The 22602-nt window shown below is 45.4% G+C and overlaps 1 protein-coding gene across 1 annotated transcript in view; it reads left to right on the top strand.

The window, feature by feature from the left end:
• Window positions 1-22602, top strand: part of ATP9A (ATPase phospholipid transporting 9A (putative)) — a gene marked incomplete at its 5' end in the record, with an annotated part of 48093 nt that overhangs the window by 2988 nt on the left and 22503 nt on the right. Inside the window, 13 exons of the mRNA XM_084217807.1 lie at window positions 4947-5091; window positions 5405-5518; window positions 6940-7048; window positions 12071-12129; window positions 12618-12669; window positions 13220-13314; window positions 13641-13721; window positions 13908-13983; window positions 16005-16081; window positions 16686-16846; window positions 17543-17685; window positions 18424-18536; window positions 21051-21263. Coding sequence (XP_084073933.1) covers window positions 4947-5091; window positions 5405-5518; window positions 6940-7048; window positions 12071-12129; window positions 12618-12669; window positions 13220-13314; window positions 13641-13721; window positions 13908-13983; window positions 16005-16081; window positions 16686-16846; window positions 17543-17685; window positions 18424-18536; window positions 21051-21263 — 1438 coding nt within the window. The remainder of the gene's footprint in view (window positions 1-4946; window positions 5092-5404; window positions 5519-6939; window positions 7049-12070; window positions 12130-12617; window positions 12670-13219; window positions 13315-13640; window positions 13722-13907; window positions 13984-16004; window positions 16082-16685; window positions 16847-17542; window positions 17686-18423; window positions 18537-21050; window positions 21264-22602) is intronic.

Below are 22602 nucleotides of genomic sequence, written 5' to 3'. Positions count from 1 at the left end.
ATTCCTTGTTGTCAGGTTGTTGGTGGTGCTGTAGCAGTACCCAGGGCAGGGAGGTGTGTGTGATGCAGCAGCAATCCCCTGTGCCTGTGTCACATGCACCGCTGAGCAAGTGCCACAAGGTGCAGCCACCATGGCCTTGCCTTTGGTGACGTGATTGAAGGGAACGGGGAGAGGTGAGGGCCTGGGAAATTTCTCAAAGCTGCTCCAGTGGATTATTTCCTGGAGTTCTGTAATTTCCAGCAAGAGCCTGCTGGGTGTTCCATGTGGTTAGTGCTGCCTAGCAGAACCTGCCCTCAGCTAACCCGAGCTATGGGTCATTGCCTGTGGATCCTGCCTGATTAGCAGCCACTGAGAGGCTTTCCAGTGGTGGCAAAAAATTCCAGCAGCACGGGAAGGAAGCTTGCCTAGGGCTTTTACTCAATAGCAGTTGAAATAAATTGGATTTGGGGTTTCTGCTTGGTGCAGTAATTGTTTGGGAGTGGGATTTGTTATACATGAGGAACCCTTGTTTTAGTGATGTGATCTCTTGGTATTCAATCAAGTAATGGATAGCAAAGCATTGAAGTCATGCCAATCCAAACCAGTGTCAGAAACCACAGAATAAATCATCCAGCAAGCCGAGGGGTCCCTGGTGTCACAGCCAGAATAGAGTCCTGGGAATCCTAAGCCATCATCAAGGCCTTCTTTCTTCTGTTCCCTCTGAGGAAAAACCCACACTAAAGCCATCCAGTCTAGGTTCCTGGACGCATATGGAACCCAGGATGAGCAAGTGTTGAGGGGCTTCACTTTAGCATAGCCCCAGCTGGTTTCTACTCTGGGGGTCTCCCAGCAGTGAGGGTGAGTTTTCAGACAGACTTTTGTTGTGGTCTTCTGCAGTAGGGAGCAGATTTCTGGTCATGAATGTCTCTATAGAAATCCTGGTTTCTGTTGAAATAAAAGCAAGAAATGGCTAATTCACCTGTAGGGCAGGTGCCATCCGGCAAGGCTTTCATTACCCTCAGCTTCTGGCACGCGTTGAAAGGAAGCCAGGGAGGAGCTGGCTCAGGAGCCTTGCAGAGATGAGTGATGGCTCAGACAGCTCAGGTCTGTGTTGGAGAGAAGCCACGAGCTTAAAGAACTGAGTGGGAGAGTGGGGATCTGTTCCTGAGCACAGCTTCAGTGAGGCTCTTCTTGCTGCCATCAAGGGCTGAGCTCTGAATTCCCGTGCTGTGCCTTGAATTCAGCCCTGTTCATCCCCAGGCTTTGCAGCGCTCTGGAAAGCCCTGTGAGCACTGTGCCAGTGAGGAGGGAGGGATGGCAGGAACTGCAGCAGCCCTGGTGGGATGGGAGTGAGCCTGAGCTGCCCAGGGCCCAGTCCTGCCAGGGAGGAGCTGCAGATTCCTGGAGCACACCGGGTGCTCTGCTCAGCACATGACACAAGCTGTCCCCTAAATAGCTCATGGTGTCAGCCCTCAGTCCTGCAAGGCTCCTTTTAAAGCAGCAAACTGCTGTGCTCATGCAGCTGCTGCCGTGGAGGAGGCCTGGCTCCAGAGCTGCAGGGGAAGGAGAGGGAAGGAGGAGCTTGACAGGAACACTTGATGAGGCTGTGCCATTGTGCCGCCTGTGTACTCTGGCTCCGTTTAAAATGGCAAATTCCATTTCAGAGTCAACAGAGAGGGGCGGCAGCTCCTGCCCTGGGAGAGCCTGCGTGGGTGTGCCTTGGCACCTGCAGCCTGGGGCTGGGCTGCCTTCCCACAGCCAGGGAACTGCAGGAATTGCAGCTCCCCTGGCCCCTTCCAGAGCCATGCCAGCTGCATGGCCTGCAGAGGGAACGTTCCAGAATGTTTCATGTGCAGGTGCATAAAAGGGGGAGGCGGTCATGCATGGCTCTGGTTTTCTTTAGCCATGGAAAATTTGTCCCCTGCTTTTGGAATGATTTGACGTGGGGGTTGGTTTGTGTGTTAGGTACCAAGCACGGCCCATGAGGGTCACAGAAACAAAATCTGAGCTATGGGCTCGGTTTAGAAGTGACTAAATATGTCAGTGAACTTCAGCACCAATTTGAGAAATGCTACCACAGAACACGTTTGGTTGTAGGTTTGCACACCTACAAGAGTGGCACTTTTTTCCCACTGGGTTTGTTTTACATGGGAGTATTTTTCATTTGATCTTCAAATACTTCTCCGTCAAACATTTATAAATAAAACCTGCTTCTTGCTAGTGGCTGTTCACCTGGCAACTGGCAGTCACTGTGCTTGTTCCTGCCCCTTACATCACCACTGGGAACGTGTTTTTGTGAGCAAATATAATCCCAGGTGAAGTGCAGAGCAGACCTGTTCTTCAGTTCCTCCTGTTCATCTGGATCCCTCTGCAGACTAAGGGCAGCTTCACTTACAGGACTGAGCTTCAGGTACAGTTTGCATCCTGAGACATTCTTTTCAGTGGTTTTGACTCTATTTGAGGATTTGTAAGTTTGTTTCCCATTGTTATTTTTGTCAAGTTATGATTTAAAATGTGAATTGCACAGTGCTGTGTAAGCTGCCCCATATAAGCTGTGTTCATGTATTTTTTGTGGTCTTTCTGTAAGGTGATAATTTTTAAAGCCCATTATTTACCCTCACTTGCTAGTTTTCTATACTTCAGGGTAATTGCAGTATTGTTCTTCAGTCCTTCAGCTGCAAAATGGAGAAGCAGAAATGTTTAGGAACGAGTTCCTAAACTTTACCGAAAGCTGTTTACATTTCTGTAACATTGTGATTCCTCTTCTTGGAAAGTGCACATTCACTTTATCAGCATTTCTCAGCAGCAATGTAAACTCTTGGCTGTTTTTCTAGACAATCTTTCCCTTTCTAGGATGCAGTCTTTAGTTTTCATGATGAAAAATGGTTTTTTATTCCTACTAATGCAAATAATTCTCTGCCAGGAACTTCCTCCTGTGCCACTGCCTTTGCTCTGAGCAGAGAATTTTATAGTAATGAAGCAGCCCCTTCCCTCATCATCTGCATCTCTAAGCTTGTGACTTAAAAATAGGGGTGGTAGCCAGAGAAACAGCAGATGCCTGCAAACTACACAGTGCCTGCAAAACTCTTGCAGGGAAGAATAAATAAAGTAACTGGAAAAAGCTGACAGCTACAATCAAAGGGACTTTTTATTTAATGGGCACCAAAGCTAATCTGAAAACACATTTGTATGTGCTCAGAGTGCTTTGTTTCACATTAAGATTATTCAGTTTCCAGAGGAGAAAGAGAAAAAGAGAACTAATAATCTTATTGATTCTCCTGCAATGAAGTTTAAGACATCTCTGAAAAGTCTAAAAATAATTAAAAATTATGGCAATTGGCTACCTTTGGGAGGAGTGATAAACATCTGCCTGGAAGAATGAGCACATGGTTCTGTGCTTGAGAAATTGCTCTGTTCTAACCAAAACTTCACTTTTAACTTATTTCAGCAGTTCATGGGCTGGCACTGGAGCAGTTATTGCGAGATAACATCCCTGCTCCAGCAGGATTTGGGTGGTGGATTGCTCTGTGCCCACCCAGCACAGCACAGGAGGGGAAAGCACAGTCACACAGTGCTGAGGGTTAAACACCAGGGCTGGGGTTGAGTGGATGCCTTCAGAACAGAAATCCTGGAACGTTTTTGGGGTAAGAGTCAGGATTTGCTGTCAGGATTTTCCTCCCTGGTGCAGGAGCTCCTGGCTGAGGCTGCAGCCCTGGGCTGTGATGCAATGGGATTCCTGAGAGCTGAGGAACCTCCCCAGTTCCAGTGTTGCAACCTGGGGCTCCCAGTGCTGGTTGTAGTATTGTGTTCATTGGCACTTTTAAAATTAAATATTTTACAGAAACCTTGTGCTGTAAGGCTGTGGAGGAGACTCCCAGCAGAAATTCTGGATATTCTTTACTTGGGCACCCATGCTCCTGATATTTGCCTTCAAAACTTGCTAGGCAGGAAGTTTTTCTTTTGTTTGTTTAATTAGGTTTTCAGTTTGCTTTCTCTGTAATTCAGGAGCTTGCAAAAACTGATTCCAGCCAGGCAGTGACTTCACAAACCTGTTATTTTTACTCAGCAGATTCTCCCGTGGCCTTTCTTGCTTATTCTTGGAGCTGCATTATTTTTAGGTTGTTTCTCAAGCCCTGGAGTAGCACAGCATTTGTAAATTGCCATTCTTACAGCAACAAGTGTGTTTGGGGGGAAATGCTGCTAGGGGTCACCCTATTGTAAATATTATGATATAGGTGTGGGGCTATTTTGCTGTTGAGTACAATCCCTGTAAGAGGCCCAGCCTCAAAAATAAACAAAGGTAAATGGTTTCAGATGGCTGATTGCAAGAATGGACTGATTTTTCCTAACTGGAAAGCACATTGTGATGAAATAGGCTTTGTGGACACCAGATTTGCTCCCTTGGGTAAAGCTTCTTTTTGGAGCCTTTTCTCCTTTGTGAAAGAAAGAAAATCACTTTTTTCTCCCTTTTTTCTGTAGAGCATATTGATATTCTGTTGGAATCCAAATACCACAATTTCCAGTAGTTTCTATTCAAATATATTTGGGGTGCAAGTGGCTATTTGTCTTAGGTCTTCACTTGCAAACACAAAAGCAAACTGCAGTTGAAAGGTTTCCAGCTCATAAAATACATTTCTGTAGTAGAGCTTCTGAATTTGAGTGTTTAACACCAATTTTGCTATTTGTCTGGTCTTGGTAACCAGCTACCTTTCAATGTGGATTTTATACATAAATGATGGGGGAAAGAATCTGTTAGTTAGTTTTTTTAACAAGCAAAAATAGTTTGTAGGGGTGACAAAAATTGAGAGTTTCAGGCAAGCATAACTTTCCAAAGTGCTTCTGTTGAGGGAATTTATAATAATTATGGTTGTATGGCACTACCTAGGGAGCAGCTGAGGCAGGGGCTGTGTGACACCCAGAGGTGTGTTAGAAATGAACTCATTAATTAATGAATGGTCCCTCTGCAGGTGCTGTGAGTGCCTGAGGTGCTGTGGGAGGAGGGAGCCGAGGCCTCGGAGTGTCTGGCTTGGGCACCCAGAGAAGAGAGACCAGAGGTACCCTCGCAATGTCATCAACAACCAGAAGTACAACTTTTTTACCTTTCTCCCTGGGGTAAGCATGACTAAAGTTGCTTTTCATTGTCCCACCCCACTGCTTTCTCCATTTTTCAGTGGTTTTACAGTAGGTAAGTGCAGAATCTGGAGCTGGAGAAAATGATGGGGTTGAGTTTGGTGGAGTTGATGCCATGGCTGCCTCAGGGCAGCAGCAAACCAGACACAGAAGTGTCCTGAGTGTCCAGGACTGCTTTAAATTGCCCCAAGTCAGCATTTAGTCACTAGGAAAGCATGCAGAAATGTTTCTGGTGGTTACTTCAACGTGCGTAACATCCTGCCTCCTCTTTTTGTCTTCTTTTTTTTTTGTTTAGGTGTTGTTTAACCAGTTCAAATACTTCTTCAACCTTTATTTCTTGCTCTTGGCCTGCTCCCAGTTCGTGGTTGAGATGAGGCTTGGTGCACTTTACACATACTGGGTTCCTCTGGTAGGTCCTTCAAGGTTTATTTCTCCGAGAAAGGTTTGATGTTTGACAAAATTTCTTGTGCTGCCTTTTCTGTGAGGTGTAAGTTTGCACCTTCAGTCACATTTTTAACTTGCTTCCTGAGGCCTGTGCTGTGCATGTTGTAGGTTTAGCTTTCAGTGCAGTGAGATCCCTGGTAAAAGCCAGAAAGAAGTGAAGGGGCAGCTTTGGGACACTGCTGTTAAAATACTATTTTTTTAAAGCCTGGATCTCCATGAATTCTCCATGAATGACACGTGAGATGACACAGTCAGCTGGAACATGTGGGAATATTTTGGGGTGATTATTTGAAGGCTCTTCAAACAACTGAAACCTAAGCTGAAAATAGCTGATGCTTTTTTAGTTTTATTTTGGAAAGCAGGTAGGAATTTCTAGGTTAATGAATGCATGTCATTGCTGTATTAATTAATTAGATCACACATTTAGATACGTGTAAGTACTGGAAACCTGCAGTTTCTAGCATCACCTTCTCCCTTCCTAAAGTTTCTTATTGACAGAGGTAATCAGTACCTGGTTGCAGCTTTCAACACAAGTTGTAAAACATTCATTTTCTGTGGTGCATGAGGAGTGTTTTAACTGTTTAGCCTGAGCTAATAGTCTCTGGTAGAAACATGACTTTGTGATACCAAGCCCATAAAGAGTTGGCTTGCATTAATTAATTATTTTTTTATACAGTGAAGGATGTGATGCGGGCATTGCCTTGTGGCAAGAGGAAATGAAATGACTGCTCAGATGTACAGAAGAGTAGGACTGAACCCCTCATCAGGCAAACGTGTAATTACACCATGAGCAGAGCACATAAATATCTTTAGAGTGTCATTTGTGTAGGTGGAGAGTGTGTGTGCATACACATGAAGGCACGTGCATCCTCTGTTTATCTGAATGTATAAAAAGGGAGTTATACAGATTTCTGTATACATTTCTATACAAAGAAATCTCCCAGATGAGTTGTGCTGACTTCAGTGGCTCTGAGGTGCTGAGCACTGAGATTTGGGGGGTCTGCCTTACCCTGGACTTCTCACTCTTAGTTACTCAGCTGTGGGGTGAAACGAGGTGTGGTACTTATATTCTTCAGAGGTTTTCTTGGGGATAAACTTTACAAAGACTTGCCTTGGGGACTCCCCTTTACAAAGATGTGCTTGGGGAGAGCACCCTGATAAAACTGGAAAGTTCCTTAAGCAGCAAGTGTGTTTTTAAGCAGCTGGTGTGAGTTTGGTACTGGAGATTGCACAGCAGCACACCTCGGTGCACTGAATCAGGAGGATCAGCCAGAAAAAGGAAATGCAGATTGTTACGTTGGCACTGATAAATATGGCTGTTGTTGGAGGCAGATGTGATTTCTCCCCTGACCCTTTGCTCCCTCTGTTTCCCCGTGCTGCTGGCAGGGGTTTGTGCTGGCTGTCACCGTGATCCGCGAGGCGGCCGAGGAGCTGCGCTGCTACATGAGGGACAAGGAGGTGAACTCGCAGATCTACAGCAAGCTCACAGCCAGAGGTCAGCCCCAGGCTGGGGAATGCGGCCCTGCTGACAGCCAGAGCCAGAGTTCAGGCGCTGGGAGGGGGCTCTGGGCTCCCAGGCACGTGGCTTCGTGGCCATGGAGCCCTGGCATGCGGGGCTGCTCCTGGGCGGCTCCTCAGCAGCTCTGGTGGAGGCTGGGGTTTGCTGAGGGGTTCATGGGATGGTCTGGGTGGGAAGGGACCCTAAAGATCACCCAGTGCCACCCCATCCATGGGCACCTCCCACTGTCCCAGGTGCTCCCAGCCCTGTCCAGCCTGGCCCTGGGCACTGCCAGGGATGCAGGGGCAGCCCCAGCTGCTCTGGACACCCTGTGCCAGGGCTGCCCACCCTATAGAACCTGAAAAGACCCTGAAAAACTATGAGGTGTGTGTTTGTCAGCAGCAAGGGCTGCAGGTCCTGAGGACTGGCAGGATCAGCTCCTGCCTTTTCCATGCCCATCCCCTTGAGCTCCTCTCCAGCCCTGAGGAGCTTGGAGCCCCCGTTTGTGAGTGAGCCCAGGCTGGGCTCAGCTGAGCCTGACCCTGCTCTGGCCATTGTTTCCAGCTGTGCTGTACCTAACAAAGACATTTAAATTCTCATTGGAACAATCCAGTGCTGCCTCACTATGGAGTTACTCCGAATACCATGACAAAGATGGTGAGGCCAGGGTTTTGTTTCAAAAAGGGAATGAACTGAATCTGAGCAGGTTTTGGTTCTTTTCCGTTTCCAATCTCTTAGTTTATACCCCTGACTTAAGATGCAGTGATGTAGGTGTAGCAAAAAAAATGCTGCATTTGTAGGAATAAGGCTGCTTTTCAAATATAATTGCTTAAGGCTGGATATATTTCACATGCCAGGAGTTATGAGGCAACTCCAAACTGGGGAGTTTGAGTTTCTGAATATTAAATCCCCTTTTAATAACATGTTCTTAGTACAACACTTAAAATGCTTGGCAACCAACAAAAGCCTCATCCAAGAGGGGTGTAGTACATCTATTTAAAGATATAAAAGAGTTGCCTTCTGGATTCTATTCAATGATCTATAAGGGGCCTGACCTCTCCTTTAGTTCTTTTCATATTGCTATTACGTTTCCCTTGAATGATTTCCCTCCCCCCAGTCCTTTAACTTTTCTAATTTTTGTGAAAGAAACCAAAGAGAATTGGCAGCTGGGCACTAGCTGAAAATCTCAAGCCACTGTATTTAACATGAATTTTGTGCAGAAACAGGAATGAGACTGTAGTATAGTTTAGAGTAGAAAAAAAAATAGAAAATTATTTATGATTGTCACATGGTTTGGGGAGAAGAGTAATTTTCTGTCCCTCACTCAATCTCAGAACTTAATTTTTTGGGAGAGCTGATCATTTTTCCAATGATTAAAACCTCAGCTCCTCTGGGAATTACCTGGGAGCAGGGAAGGGCCTGGTGAGGCTGGGGATGGAAATTTGGGGCTTGATTTATCTCACCCCTTTATAAAAGGAGCTGGGTTTTCAAGGGAGAGTGTCACTAGCAGAGGTAGAAGCAGCAAATATCAAAATAAATTTGGAACAGCTGATGGGAACAATTAATTTTCAGTGTAGCTGACAGTAGGACTTGGGCTATTTACAGGCTGTTTCTTTTGTTGCTGCTGTTGAACAGCACAGGTCCTGCTGCAGGGGTTTGGCACAGCCCTGTGCTGAGCCCTACTGACAAAAACCTCCACCCTAAACCTTTTTTATCTTTTTACCCAGATGATCCATTTATGTTCCAAAATGACGAAACCAGCAGACTTCTAGAAAGTTTTTTTTTTTTTTTTTTTTTAGTGGAAAGCTCTGCATTTAAAGGAGAGTTGTTTGGATTGTTATTAAAAATAATCAAATTTCAATCCCCTATTCATGAGCCACAAGCCTCCCTGTGTTCAGGGGTCTGTGTTCTGATCTGCTTGATGGAAAGCTCGAACTGTGCTTGCAAATTCCTGGCTTGTTTTTCTTCTCCTGCAGCCCCCCTCCCTGGGTAACGCTGCATAATAGAGAGAAACTCCACAGAAGAGTGGGAAGGGACCTCCTACTGAGGGGTGCTACTTAAGATACAGATCATTGGCATTTACCAGCCATAAAAAACCAATATTTTCCCAAACTCTGTGAGTCTTGCTCCACAGCATAAGGCTACAAAAGCCAAAAGTTTGGTGCATCACATCAAACAAACCCACCCCCCTTCTTTTTTTATGTTTTAGATGCATTTAACTTGTTTTAGTAAACCTCTGTCTTCATCTTTAGTTCCAAAGTGTTTGGATCTGTACTTCAGTGCAGCTTTGCAGTTCTATTGTGAAATTTTGACCCAAGTGCTCATAGGGCAAAAAAGAGAATATTTTCTGGCTAATATATTTATTACTTGAAATCATCTGCTTTCTGGTACATCCATCATGCTGCAAATTTGGTGATAATTTCAAAAACCACAGCTTAAATTGGAACAAACTGTTTGCATTTGATTATGTTTACTTTCTTGTCTTTAAAAAGATAAATCAGGGCACAGCAGAGAATGAAACAAATACCAGACTAATTTTAACAATAGATTTTTTTGAATGAGAGATCAAGACTAGTTCCTTTTAAAAAGTGATAAACACCAACTTCTATTCTGATTAACTTAAGGAAGCACAAACTGAAAGTGATATAAATGCTGAATAAACCTGTCTGTATTTAGAAGAAGCATTTCTAGTTGCACTTACTAAGCCAGGAGTTTATAATTAGAAAAATACTTAAATAGAGCAGTTCTGGGAAATGGAACAGTTGTGCTTATTAGCTGGTTTTAAACATGCATGAGAAAACATCTGATGCTTAGGTGGCATTTCCCCACAGAAAGAAAAGGGAATTACAGAATTCCCAAGATCAAAATAAAACTAATTCAAGTAAGTTCTTTATGGGAGTCCTGAGTCAAAGGAAACATCTGGTCCTGGCCTTCTTAGCAGGACGTGTGGTGCACACTGCAGAGATGTCACCCACGGGGGCCAGGGAGGCTGTAGAAGCAGAATTAGCTACCTAAAAAGGGCATCTCATTTATCCTGGAGTTATAAAAACGTGTGCTGGTTAGAAAGGTCCCCTCTTTGTTTTACCCTCCAACAGCTGAGTTTGGAGGGTTCCTGAACAAGACAAATCTGCTCCAGCTGCTTTGGGTTTTTTCAAATTGGAAAAATTTTACAGCAGATGATACTGTTTTCAGCATAATGATCCCAAAAGCCTTTTATGTGCATAATGATAGGAAATCATCACGTTACAGCTTTGTCCAGGCATTAATTTTTCTTTTGCAGAATGATTTTTTACCTTGTTAAGGAAAGCCTTACAAAAGTGAGTTTCCCTGAACCTTACAGGTAGCACTGCTTCTGCTGACAGTCACCAGATAAATCCTTGTGATCTTGGAGAGAATACAGAAAATATGGTTAAACAAATCCACAGTTTTTCTGCACTTTGGGTCGGGAGTGGCTGTGCCTGTGTGGGGAGAGCACTCGGGCTTCCCCCCCCTTCCTTTGCACAGGAGAATATTCAAAAGCACTTTTTGTTGCTTTGTGAATAACCGTATTAAAAGGGGAGGAAGAGATGTTATCTGTCAGACCCTTTTAGTGTCATAGTACCTAACTTTGTATAGCCCATACAGAAGACTGCCAGGGATGCTTTTTTTGATCCTCTTGGAGTGCAGCTTTTCTTTTCAAGCCCCAGCGTAATGGACTCTTAATCCCCGGTTTGCTTCCTGCCCCGGCAGAGATGTCTTTAGCCCAGCATTCGTTTTGTTTACCTTTTTTTTTTAAACCAAAAACCTTCACAAGGCAAACTCCAGAATCCATGAAAGACCTATGAGATATTTGTGAAATGGGCCATGACTGCTTATAATTTGTAGGAATAATTACAGCATGCAAGGAAGTCTGCATTTATTAGCAGCAGTGATGAAGCATGTTGTTAGGCACACAGTGTGTCACCAAAGCAGCAGGCTGCCCCAGCCCAGAATGGCTTTCATTGTTAATTTGGAGCAGAAACACTGAAGCATATCCTGAGAAGGATGCTAATGAAGGGACTGCCAGTAGTAAAATCCCAGTGACCTTTGTGCTTTGTGCTAATTTCTATTCCCCCTCCCTTCCCCCTCCTGCTTTCCCCTGAGCTGCTATCTGGCCAGTTAGCCTGTGAATTTTGAGGTACAGTAGGAGTGTTGTCCATGCCAGGGTGAGCTCCACGTGCCTCCCCCACTTCCACTCAAATCACAGCAGATTAAAGAGGCTTTTGTTGAAATATAACAGACGTGTGGAGGCAGGGTTTAAATTAACTGATTATAAATCACTAGTTAGTCTGAGAAGCCAAATCTAGAGCTGGCTAATGATTTGAAATTACTAGCCAATTGTTAAATTAATCCCCTGTTTTAAAGCAACTGGGAAATGTTTGACAGCTGCACAGGAATAAATATTTACGTGATTTCTGTAGGACCTGTTCTCTGCTTGTTTGGCCGGTCCTGCAAGAGGCAAAGGAGAGGTGGCAGAGCTGAGCCAGAGACTGGAGCTGCAGCAGGGCAGGAAATGAGGCTGGATTTTGGAAGGACCCATTGTACTTCCAGCTTCCAGGCCCTGCCTTGAGAGTCAAGCTTTGCATTTTCAGGCACCTGATGAAAAGGAGTTGGATTTGATGGTTCCCTGCTGTAGCTTTCTCTTCATGCTCTGGCACCTGCCTGATGCTGAAAGTGTTTTTGAATTCATTAGTTAGGCAGTACAAAAAGGAGTTTAAGGAGATGTTTCAGAGTTATGACTCAGGGCTGGGGCTTTCTGCAGCCAGGGCTGGTGTCTGGAGCTGTTGCAGGAGGGACTTAAGCCCTTTTTGGGAGAGCCACCCCTTAGTGGGGATAGAGGGCTCAGAAGTCTTTACCGGGCAGCATTGCCCAGTTCCTGTGATGGGAACATTTCCCATTTTCACTCCCATAGGGCAGGGGAAGGAAGGGAGGGGAGGAGCAGCACACAGCACCCCAGAGGCTGTCCTGCCCTGCTCTAACACTAACACCTTTCCTTTGCAGGGACTGTCAAGGTGAAGAGCTCTAACATACAAGTGGGTGACCTCATCATTGTGGAAAAGGTTCGCCTTTATATTCTTCTTTCTTGTGTAAAGTTGGGGGGGGGGGCAGGGTTTTTTTTTTAATCGACTGATTTTATGCTTTTCCCACCCACTCTCTGCAAGCAGCTGTGACCTCTAAAACCATCAGTATGAAAATACTCAGTACAAAATGAGAAACTTGGTAGCTGCAGATTCCAGATACAAACTTTCTGCTAACATGGGACTCCTTGAAAGGAAACCAGCACTAGTCTAAGATTTCTTCATACTTCTAGAATTACTCTCCAGCCCTTTTGTAAACCTAACCCTTGGGTCTGGTCAGTGGGAGCTGGCACCAGTTATTATCGTGCACTTGGAATTCTGCAGGGAAGTGAGTTCAGGATTCAAAGCAAACTGAATCCCAGGCTCCAGGGTGACAAAGGAATCCTCTTTGTGCCTCTGCTGCTCTGGGGAAGGCGCTGCACACGCGTGCAGAGCTGGCTGCACAATAATGGCCTTTCTTCTCCCCCCAGAACCAGAGAGTCCCTGCTGACATGATCTTCCTAAGGACGTCGGAGAAGAATGGTAAACATCTGGAACCAATTGTCAAAATAGCCATTAACCTTTCACTGGTTGTTTGGAGAAAATTATCTTTTGGAAATGTGAAAGAAATAGATAATAGTAAAATTTTAGAGAGAGAGGGAACTCAAGTGGTTTTATGGACCACCACTTCTCAGGATGTTATACTCTAGTTTTGTTTGCTAATCAAAGAATGCAGGGGTTGAGTCCAGGGTAAATGAATCTGGTTGCATTTTAGATATATTTACTTACTGTTCAGGCTTGCTTTGTTAAGTGTGGGATAAAGAAATGTTTGATCAGAAGGATTAGAAAACAGATTAATGGGAACATTTCAAGTGTCTTAAAAAAAGTATAGCACAGAGAATTCTGTCCTAGTGGAGGGAAAGGAATGTGGTGCAGGAACATCATCCTTCCATTATTAACAAATGTAAATCAGACCCTGTTTCCAGCAAAAGAAGGATGTGGATGTCCTAGAGGGGAAGCCATCCCCTGAGTTACCTGTAGGTGTGCCTAGGACAGAGGTGGCAGAGTCCCTGACTGCTGTTCCCATCCCCAGGGTCCTGCTTCCTGCGCACCGACCAGCTGGACGGGGAGACCGACTGGAAGCTGCGGCTGCCCGTCACCTGCACCCAGCGCCTGCCCACGGCCTCTGTGAGCACCTGCCTGGCACTCTGTGCTTGGGAGCTGTGGACAGGCTTTGCCTGAAAACCTGGGGGTGCTGCAGTCCAGTTTTCAGGCTGTGTTTCTTTCCTGGGGCACAGATAAGTCCCAGGAGTCTCTCAGGTGTCACCCCAGGAACTCCCCTGCTACCCCAGGTGTGTTTTCTGGGGGACTCCTGGGCTGCAGTAGGTATCAAGTCAATTCTAAACCACACCAAGTAACTCTTGGTGCAGTATTCCGGTAAAACTCCTGTACATTATTAAGCTGTGGCTGGCTGATAGGAGCTGATAGGGCTGATGGATGTGTCTGTTTGATAGGACCTGCTGCAAATCCGCTCCTACGTCTACGCAGAAGAACCCAACATTGACATACACAACTTCGTGGGGACCTTCACCAGGGTGAGTCTGCTGGCAGGGCCTGAAATCAACCAGAGAGACACCAGGGTTTGTGAAAATTCTCCATTCTATCAGAAATCCCTCTGCCAGCTCACCCAGCATCCTTCCCCAAACACTTCTGTGGACTCTTCTCATCCTCTGCTCTTTTCCATTACTGACAAGTTTATTTTTCTCTTTTTCCCATTGTAGGAGGACGGTGACCCTCCAGTAAATGAAAGTTTAAGCATAGAAAACACCCTGTGGGCCAGCACAGTAGTTGCATCAGGTAAGGTGGAGACCCAAGTAAAGTTGTTTTTAAGGGAATATGTTAACAATTTTAAAAGGTATTTCTGTGATGGAATAATAATTCTGTCAGTTGGAGAAATTAGCAGTTGGAATGAGGTTTCCCCCTTGTCCTAACACCTCTGGGGAGCGGAGCTGACATCTAATTGCCTCTTGGACATTCCTAGATGAGAAAGAAGTGGAGTGGCCTTTGGGGCCCTTCTTTAGCATCTAGGAGCAGAATAGCACTTAATTGCTCTGCACATTGACATCCTAATCTGTAACAGAAATGGTGTCAAATGGATTCTGGGAACAGAAGCTGAGATGAAAGATATCCAGGTAAGTGCTGCCATTGAGTTTGTCCTATATACTCTTAAGAAAGGAAAGAAAATCAAGTCTTTGACAGATTTTGACTCGTACATACGATAAACTCCCGAGCCCTGAGATTAATCAATGCCCCCCTGTAGAGGCTTGTCAAGGTAAAAGCCTTGTTCCTCTCCTGCCCAGTGTGTTTGCTGGGCAGCAGCTGGAGGAGAGCAGAATTCTGGAGTCCAGCTCTGGAGTTAAACTTGTCAAATGGAGAGACTTGACAGTGCATTTGCAAATACAATTTGAAAGGGTTTATGCAATTGAGTCTGTTTGAAATGGCCATAAACCAACTAGAAACACTCCTTTTTCACAGATCAGTGTGTTTTCAAGCTTCTTCTAGTCCTGCCAGGTGCTTCCTCTCATTTTGACTGACTTATCAATACAATAGTGGATTTTGTTTCTCCTGCAGTAATAACAAATAGCATGTTGTAGGTTATTTCTGTTAGGAGAAAATGTGGATATTATTTTTCTTCTGCTGTGGGGTTGTGGTGCCATCTCACTGGGGCAGCCCTTGTAAGATGAAGCAGAGCAATGTGTCTTTCTCCATCTGCTACAGGAGGGCTGGGTCTGACTCTGACTGTTTGCAGTGGATTTGGAGTAGCTGTGCCATCTGCTGATCTGAATTGTGATGATCTTACCACCACCTGCCATCTGGCTCCAAGGATTTGTTGTTGTTTTTGGGGGTGTTTTTTTTAAGGAATGTTTCTCAACATATTTTTAGAAACCGCCTCTCTTGAATCAGCCTTATTTAAAAATAAGTCACCTGCAGCTTGTTAAAACTCTGATCATTACCGAGAGCAGGGGAATAGTAAAGTAGCAATGTATTGGCAGTAGTGCTTTTTTTAGAGTTGATTTTCTCCATTTTTACAGACTCCTAACTGGGCAATAGCAGCTTTTAAACTGTTGATGGTAGACAGCTTTTCCTTCATGGCTCTTTGCAAAGTCTTTAAGAGAAAACCCATAGAAACCCTGTATTTTATAGTGAATTATGTTTCTGCAAGAAGAAAATTTGGGGCTTTGTTGCTCTCAGTTCTTTAGCAACTGTGGGACAGAGCATTCAAATTCACTGATAGGCTCCCAGCAGCTCCATCTGTTCCAGGAAGGTAGGAGTTGGTATGATTCACTTTGTGGTAGGAACAGGACTTAGATAAACACTTAAAGTAAATTGTAGATTTTAAAATAAGGTAATTCTGTCTTTGAGCTCTGGAATAATTAGATTTGCTCTGATTGTTTCAACCTTTGCCAGTAAATACCCCTAGCCCAGAGCTGCTTTAATTTGGATACACAGTGAAAGTTTGGTGGAGGGCAGCACCAAAGTGGGATTCCAAGTGGTGGGAGGAAATCCAAGAAATCCTCCATCCCTACCAACTTATATTTATAGTCTGGAGAGACAAGTGGATCAAAAGGGGGTCAGGGAAGGTAGAGCAGAGCTGGCTGCTCTTCCCATGAGCTGATGGAGTCTGTGATGCTGCATCAAGTCCAACCCTGAGACTGAAGTACTGCCTGGGAGGATGTTTCCTGTTCCAGTCTGTGTTTTCATAGGTGTTGTGTTGCAGATACCAGCTTTTTGAATTTCTGGTTGCTTCTGAAATTAGCCTGCTGAAAGTGCTTTCCACCTGAGGAGTATTTTTATGGAGGAAACCTCTGTGTGTGCAGGTACTGTGGTGGGAGTTGTCCTCTACACGGGAAGGGAGCTGCGCAGTGTGATGAACACCTCCAACCCCAGAAGCAAGGTATGGTGAAGAAACAGGTTCGTAATAAATAACAAGAGTCAGAAACAGATAATGTTTTAAAAGAAGATCCTTCCAAATACTCTATGTACACTCTCTAGGGACAATCTCATAGGAATAATTCATATTTTCCATTCTGTGATTTAAGATAGTTACCAGAACAGAAGCTATTTCTCCTGGATTTCTCTAGGATTTTTTTCATCCTGTTATACATATGTCATGACACTTTTTTAAGGTTGTCCAAACCATTGTTTTATATGTTTATAATGAGACAGTTCCCATTAGATTAGAAAAGCTTCTTTTGCTGCATTCTTCCATTGTAGCAAAGCTAAGACAGTGCAGGGATGTTTACGCAGCTTTTGGCAGCCTGAGTCCTCTCACACCTCTGCATCCTCTGCTGAGCTTCTGAGGGATGGAAATCTCATTTAACAAGCTGGCAAGAGTATTGATTATAAATTTAAATATGCTTGTAGTGTTTTAAAAGAAGAGAAGCTGACTAGTGGGAATGGCTCTTTGGATGGAATGGCAGCTCCCTTCCCTTGTGAATATTGCACTGAGCTGCCACCTTCATCTGTGTGCCTGAAATCTCTCTCTCCTGCTCTTCTAGATTGGCCTCTTTGATTTGGAGGTGAACTGCCTCACCAAGATCCTCTTTGGGGCTCTGGTGGTGGTGTCCCTGGTCATGGTGGCCCTTCAGCACTTTGCAGGCCGTTGGTACCTGCAGATCATCAGGTTCCTGCTGCTGTTCTCAAACATCATTCCCATCAGGTGAGGGGACAGCTGGGGAATGCTCCCAGCACAGCACTGCCTGCTCGGGCACCTGAGCTCTTACCTGTTCCTCATTGCACAGCTCAGCAAGGCCAGAAGTAGAAATTAAGTTACTGCTCAAACATAAGAATTGTTTTGTAGTTTTTGCTGAATTTGTTCAATTTATTAACCCATTCACTGGCTCAGGCTGTGGATTAGGCATTTTAATTCCCTTCTCTCAGTGTTTGGAATACCTGCTTACAGTGATTAGAACAGAGTAAAAGATGGAAAAGGAGGGTGTTTTATACAGAATGTAGGGGAATACATTTAGAGGGCAATGACACTTTGATACTAAATTGTACTGTGTTAGTGAGTAGATTAGTAAATTACTTTGGGTACAGGACTGGGATTCATTTCAGCTCCATTTTTAATCTGCTCTCTGGTATGCGTCACTGTCCTTACTCTCTCCACCTTCCTCTCAAATCATATTTGCTCTTCTCATTCAATTTTGTCATCTGTCTTTGAATCACAGTGTAATTACATTGGCCACCAGAGCACTGACTTTGAACAAACTTCTCCTGAAACTCTCCTTTGGCACTTCAGGTTCACTGTGGAACTTGTTGTCCTTTTATTGCACTGTGGCAGTTCACAAGGATTTTTTCCAAAGTTTACCTGGTGATACTTTTGATTTTCCTTTTTCTCTTTCCTCCTGTGCAGTTTACGTGTGAATCTGGACATGGGGAAGATTGTGTACAGCTGGGTGATCCGCAGAGATTCCAAAATCCCTGGCACTGTGGTTCGGTCCAGCACCATCCCTGAGCAGCTGGGGAGGATTTCCTATTTGCTTACAGACAAAACAGGTATTGGTGCAGAAAATGCAGCTTTGAGTCAGGGCATGTTGTTTGGATTCTGTTATGATTTTGGCCAGGAAAAGAGGATAATGTAAGATTTCTTTGAACTGGAAGAAATATGCATTTCCTGTCGCTTTGACAATATGATTTAATCGGATTTTGAAAAAAAAAGTTCTGCTTTTTTTTTTGTTTTGAATGTGCTATAAGTAAGGTAGGGCAGGAATATTATACTACTTGAAGGAATACTTAAAGCATGCTATTACAACAAAAGCTGAGGGTAAAAATAAAATTAAAATCAACTTTCTAGAGCTAGTTTTCAAAGCCAGATTAAGATAACTTACATATTTAGGCAGAAGGTGCCTGCTGCTGCCCTTACTTTTGTAGCTGAGCTTGAATCAAAGGCCTGAGCTGTAATGAAAAGCTTGGTCTGACATAAAATCCTGGTCCCACTGAAGTAGTTTCCAATTTTTTTGGTTCCAGTGGGACCAGAACTATGCCTGCAGCTCCTGCTGGCATTGACTATGGGGTGAATTTCACTGGTATTTATACACCCCCACTTCCCAGGAGAATGAGCCCTCAGGTCTGTTGATTTTGGGTTTTTTGCCAGCCTGGCTGTGCTGGGAGTGGTGCAGTGATGGGTTCAGCTGCTGGCCCACAGTCAGGTTTCTGTGCTCGAGGCACAGCAGGGACAGGAGGTGGTGCTGGGCAGGGGGGTGTTGTTCCCACTCCAAGGTGCTGTTTTCCCAGGGACTCTCACCCAGAACGAGATGGTTTTCAAGAGGCTGCACCTGGGAACGGTGGCGTACGGCCTGGACTCCATGGATGAGGTGCAGAGCCACATATTCAGCATTTACACACAGGTACAACCAGCTGCATTCCCTGGCTCCCTGCGCCCCAAATTCCACATCACTGGGCCAGTGGGGAATTCGTGTGGTAGGGATCTGTTAAGAGCTGCTTTTGGGAAAGCCTGAAGGTCACTAGATGCTTAATTCATAAATAATGTCGTGATTGCTCGTTATCGTGTGGGTTGTTTCAGATCACGTGCAAGTGTGTCCTGGTGCTGAGATCTGAGTCTAAAATAACTTTTATTTAGATATCCAGCTATCTCTTTTCTTTCTCCTTCTTAGCATTTGGTTCTTCTCTTGGTGTTGAGACCCTTAAATGACAGAACTATATTTAAAAAAAAGCAAAAGAACAAAAACCAAAAATCCCCCAAATCACAAAGCCCCAGACTTCAGCCTTATTTGCCTTCATTTTATACTGAATGTCTAGAGAAAACTTAACTTCTGATTAATGATTTGCCAAAATGCCCAGTATTTGTCAGGAGCCTTTGGGTGACTGACTACTCCAGTGTGTGAGCAGGGACTGAGTGCACTTCAGCTGAGGGTTTGCTGTTGGATTTTGGCAGCAGTGCTGATGAGCAGTGATAGTAAATTTGAAGATCTTATGGGTCCTAATCACTAGTGTGGAAAATAACATGTGGAATTACCCTGGTAATGGATATATGTCTCATAGAACTTTCATAATTACCAAGTGAAATTCCTTATAATGAGAAGCATTTGCTGGCAATGATTCATTTTGAACTGTAGTTCTTATTCTTTGCTCTTATTTTTACCATGTTGTGGCCCTTTGACCTGGAAGTGAAACTTTTGTCCTCTTGACACTAAAGGTTAACAGAGCAGGAAACTGGATCACTGTGTGTCCCTTCTTCAACTGGGATAATTTAGTAATTGTGCAATTATCTGAAGACTCCCATTCTGATACTAAAAATAGTATTAAAAAATAAATGAATGTAATTAAGATTTTCTAGCTCCACACCAGTCATCTGTTTTGTGTTTTCACCAATTATATTCTCTTGCACATGAAACCCAAGTGACTCTAAATTTCCCAAACCACTGGTCCTTTGTGAAGTAAAAAAGTGGGCTTGCTGAGTCTTTTGAGGCTGATGTGTCCCCCTTTGGTGGATTTGCAGCAAAGGGGCTTTTTCTTGGTGTACTGTCCCAAAACTTGAAACTTTTGGGGCCCTTCAGGAGCAGTGCTCTGGGAGCTGAGCTGCACTGGGGTGTTCCCAGGGGACACTGAGTGGCCTGAGTGAGGGGTTGTATAGCAATGCTGGAAGGGCCCCGACCAAGGAGGAATGATGAGGAGGACTCCATGGATATCAGAAGGCTAATTAATTACTTTATTATACTTTATTATTCTATACATCTGAAACTGGATCTGCCAGGCACTCAACCCTGCACACCCTGCTCTGAATCTCGTGCCTCTCAGCCGACACACACACACACGCTTGGCCCTGACAGCCAAGGAAACAAAACCCCGTCCCTCTGGGTAAACAATCTCCATGTTGCATTCTGCTTTGGCACAAACACAGGCACAGCAAGTGATAAGAATTGTGTTTTCTTTCTCTGACGTTCAGAGAATGTAAAACCCAGAAATATTCTTGGGAAGAATTGTGCCTTGCTTTTCTCTGCGAAGAGAAACGTGGGGCTGCAGGGTGGGAAGAGCGTGCCTGGTCTGTGGGGACATGGGTCTGCACAAACTGATCCCAAATGTCACGTTTCCCCTCGCTAAGAGTGTGCCTGGTCTGTGGGGACACGGGCCTGCTCAAACTGATCCCAAATGTCACGTTTCCCCTTAGTAAGAGATGTGCCTGGTCTGTGGGGACACGGCCCTGCACAAACTGATCCCAAATGTCACATTTCCCCTTAGTAAGAGATGTTCCTGGTCTGTGGGGACACAGGCCTGCACAAACGGATCCCAAATGTCACGTTTCCCCTCAGTAAGAGCATACCTGGTCTGTGGGGACACAGGCCTGCACAAACTGATCCCAAATGTCACGTTTCCCCTTAGTAAGAGATGTTCCTGGTCTGTGGGGACATGGCCCTGCACAAACTGATCCCAAATGTCACGTTTCCCCTTAGTAAGAGCATACCTGGTCTGTGGGGACACGGGCCTGCACAAACTGATCCCAAATGTCACGTTTCCCCTCACTAAGAGCGTGCCTGGTCTGTGGGGACATAGGTCTGCACAAACTGATCCCAAATGTCACGTTTCCCCTCAGTAAGAGCGTGCCTGGTCTGTGGGGACATGGGCCTGCACAAACTGATCCCAAATGTCACGTTTCCCCTTAGTAAGAGATGTTCCTGGTCTGTGGGGACACGGGCCTGCACAAACGGATCCCAAATGTCACGTTTCCCCTCAGTAAGAGCATACCTGGTCTGTGGGGACATGGGCCTGCACAAACTGATCCCAAATGTCACGTTTCCCCTTAGTAAGAGCATGCCTGGTCTGTGGGACACGGGCCTGCACAAACTGATCCCAAATGTCACGTTTCCCCTCACTAAGCGTGTGGTGTGTCCCCTGTCCCCCAGCAGGCGCAGGACCCCCCGGCCGTGAAGGGGCTGTCCCTGGCCACCAAGGTGCGGCGCAGCATGAGCAGCCGCGTGCACGAGGCCGTCAAGGCCATCGCGCTGTGCCACAACGTCACCCCCGTCTACGAGAGCAACGGCGTCACCGACCAGGCCGAGGCCGAGCGCCACTACGAGGACTCCTGCAGGGTGTACCAGGCCTCCAGCCCCGACGAGGTCAGTCCCGGCCCTCGGAGCGCCCCTGTCACCCTGCTGGCTGCAAAATCCCCCGTGGTCCCTGGGGAGGGCTCGGGGTTAGCGGAGGGGATGGTATTGTGATGTGTTTGTGCTCTGATAAGCTGGGAATAGGCTGTAAGTGCCCTCTGAGCTGTTCTGCCTCTCTGCCTGAAGCTCCAGGCTGCTGTCTGGCTGTTCTGTCAGCCTCTGCATCACAGGATTTTGTCCCTGTTTCTGCACCTTTTGTCTTGGGTGTATTTTTCATTTCAACTCTGGGAATCCCTTTGAGGAGGTTTGGTAAATTATGAGCAATCTTATCTCGACTGGAGGAGGACAGCTTGTGGAAGAGGGTTGGAATGCTCGCTCAGCTCAGCTCTGCGAGGTGTGTGACCTTCCAGACCAGGGAAAACCTGGAAATCGCTGTAACCGTGGCACATCCCACGTGCAGGTGGGCAGAGCCAGTGCCCAGGTTAATTCTGCGGAGCAGGTGAAGTGCACAGGCTTGTTGGAGAGCAAAGCTGGGCCCTGCCATTCTCTGCCAGCGCCCAGTGCAGCCAGGGCTGTGCAGGTGGCACAGTGGGGAGAAGCTTTGGAGCTCTCCAGACACTCACTGGAGACTTTTACTGAGCATTTGGGAGATCAGGTTCAATACAGCACTTACAGTTTAAGTGCTGTTTGCCACCCCCTGCAAAATCTGGGAAATATAATTATAGTGTTGTTTCCTACTGTGACAAAGACAGGAGGAATGAAATGTGGTTTCATGTATTGATTATGCTTCTTGGATACACCTTTTAGTGCAACGAAAGTAACACATTTTGCTTTCTATCAATATGTACAATTACATTTGCTCTGTGCTGGAGAGACACTGAAGTTTGAGATTTCCCCTGAGAATCCCACTGACTGTGAGATCAAATCACCCTTTTGACTACATTCAAAGGGTTCTTCCATGTACTGCCTCAGACAAACCAGCTTTGCCTCTGCTAATAACCTTCCCACCTTTGCCATCGAAAGAGAAGCTGGCTTGCCTCACTGCTGGAGAAATGCCTTACATGGAATTCAATGCACTCGTTGGAAGCCCAGCTGAGTGAGGATTTTGGGGCTGTTGTGCTGCTGAAAGACTGGCACAGAGCTGGTTTGCACATTTACATACATTCAAAATATTCCCTATACTGTTTTCCTCCCAAAGTAGGCAATTCATTTGTTTCATATATATTTATATATTTTCACCTACTTCTGTGCATGATCCAAAGGCTGCATTTCTGCTGTGCCCCTGCATGGCTGGGGTGCAGTGAGGTGCCAGCAGCACCTCCTCCCTGGGCAGGGTGTGGGTGTCCTGTCC

This window comes from Fringilla coelebs, assembly GCF_963513975.1.
Source record: "Fringilla coelebs genome assembly, chromosome: 18".
Taxonomy (NCBI): Eukaryota; Metazoa; Chordata; class Aves; order Passeriformes; family Fringillidae; genus Fringilla; species Fringilla coelebs.
The sequence above is the reverse complement of the archived record's forward strand: the minus strand, read 5'-3'. Positions and strand labels throughout refer to the sequence as shown.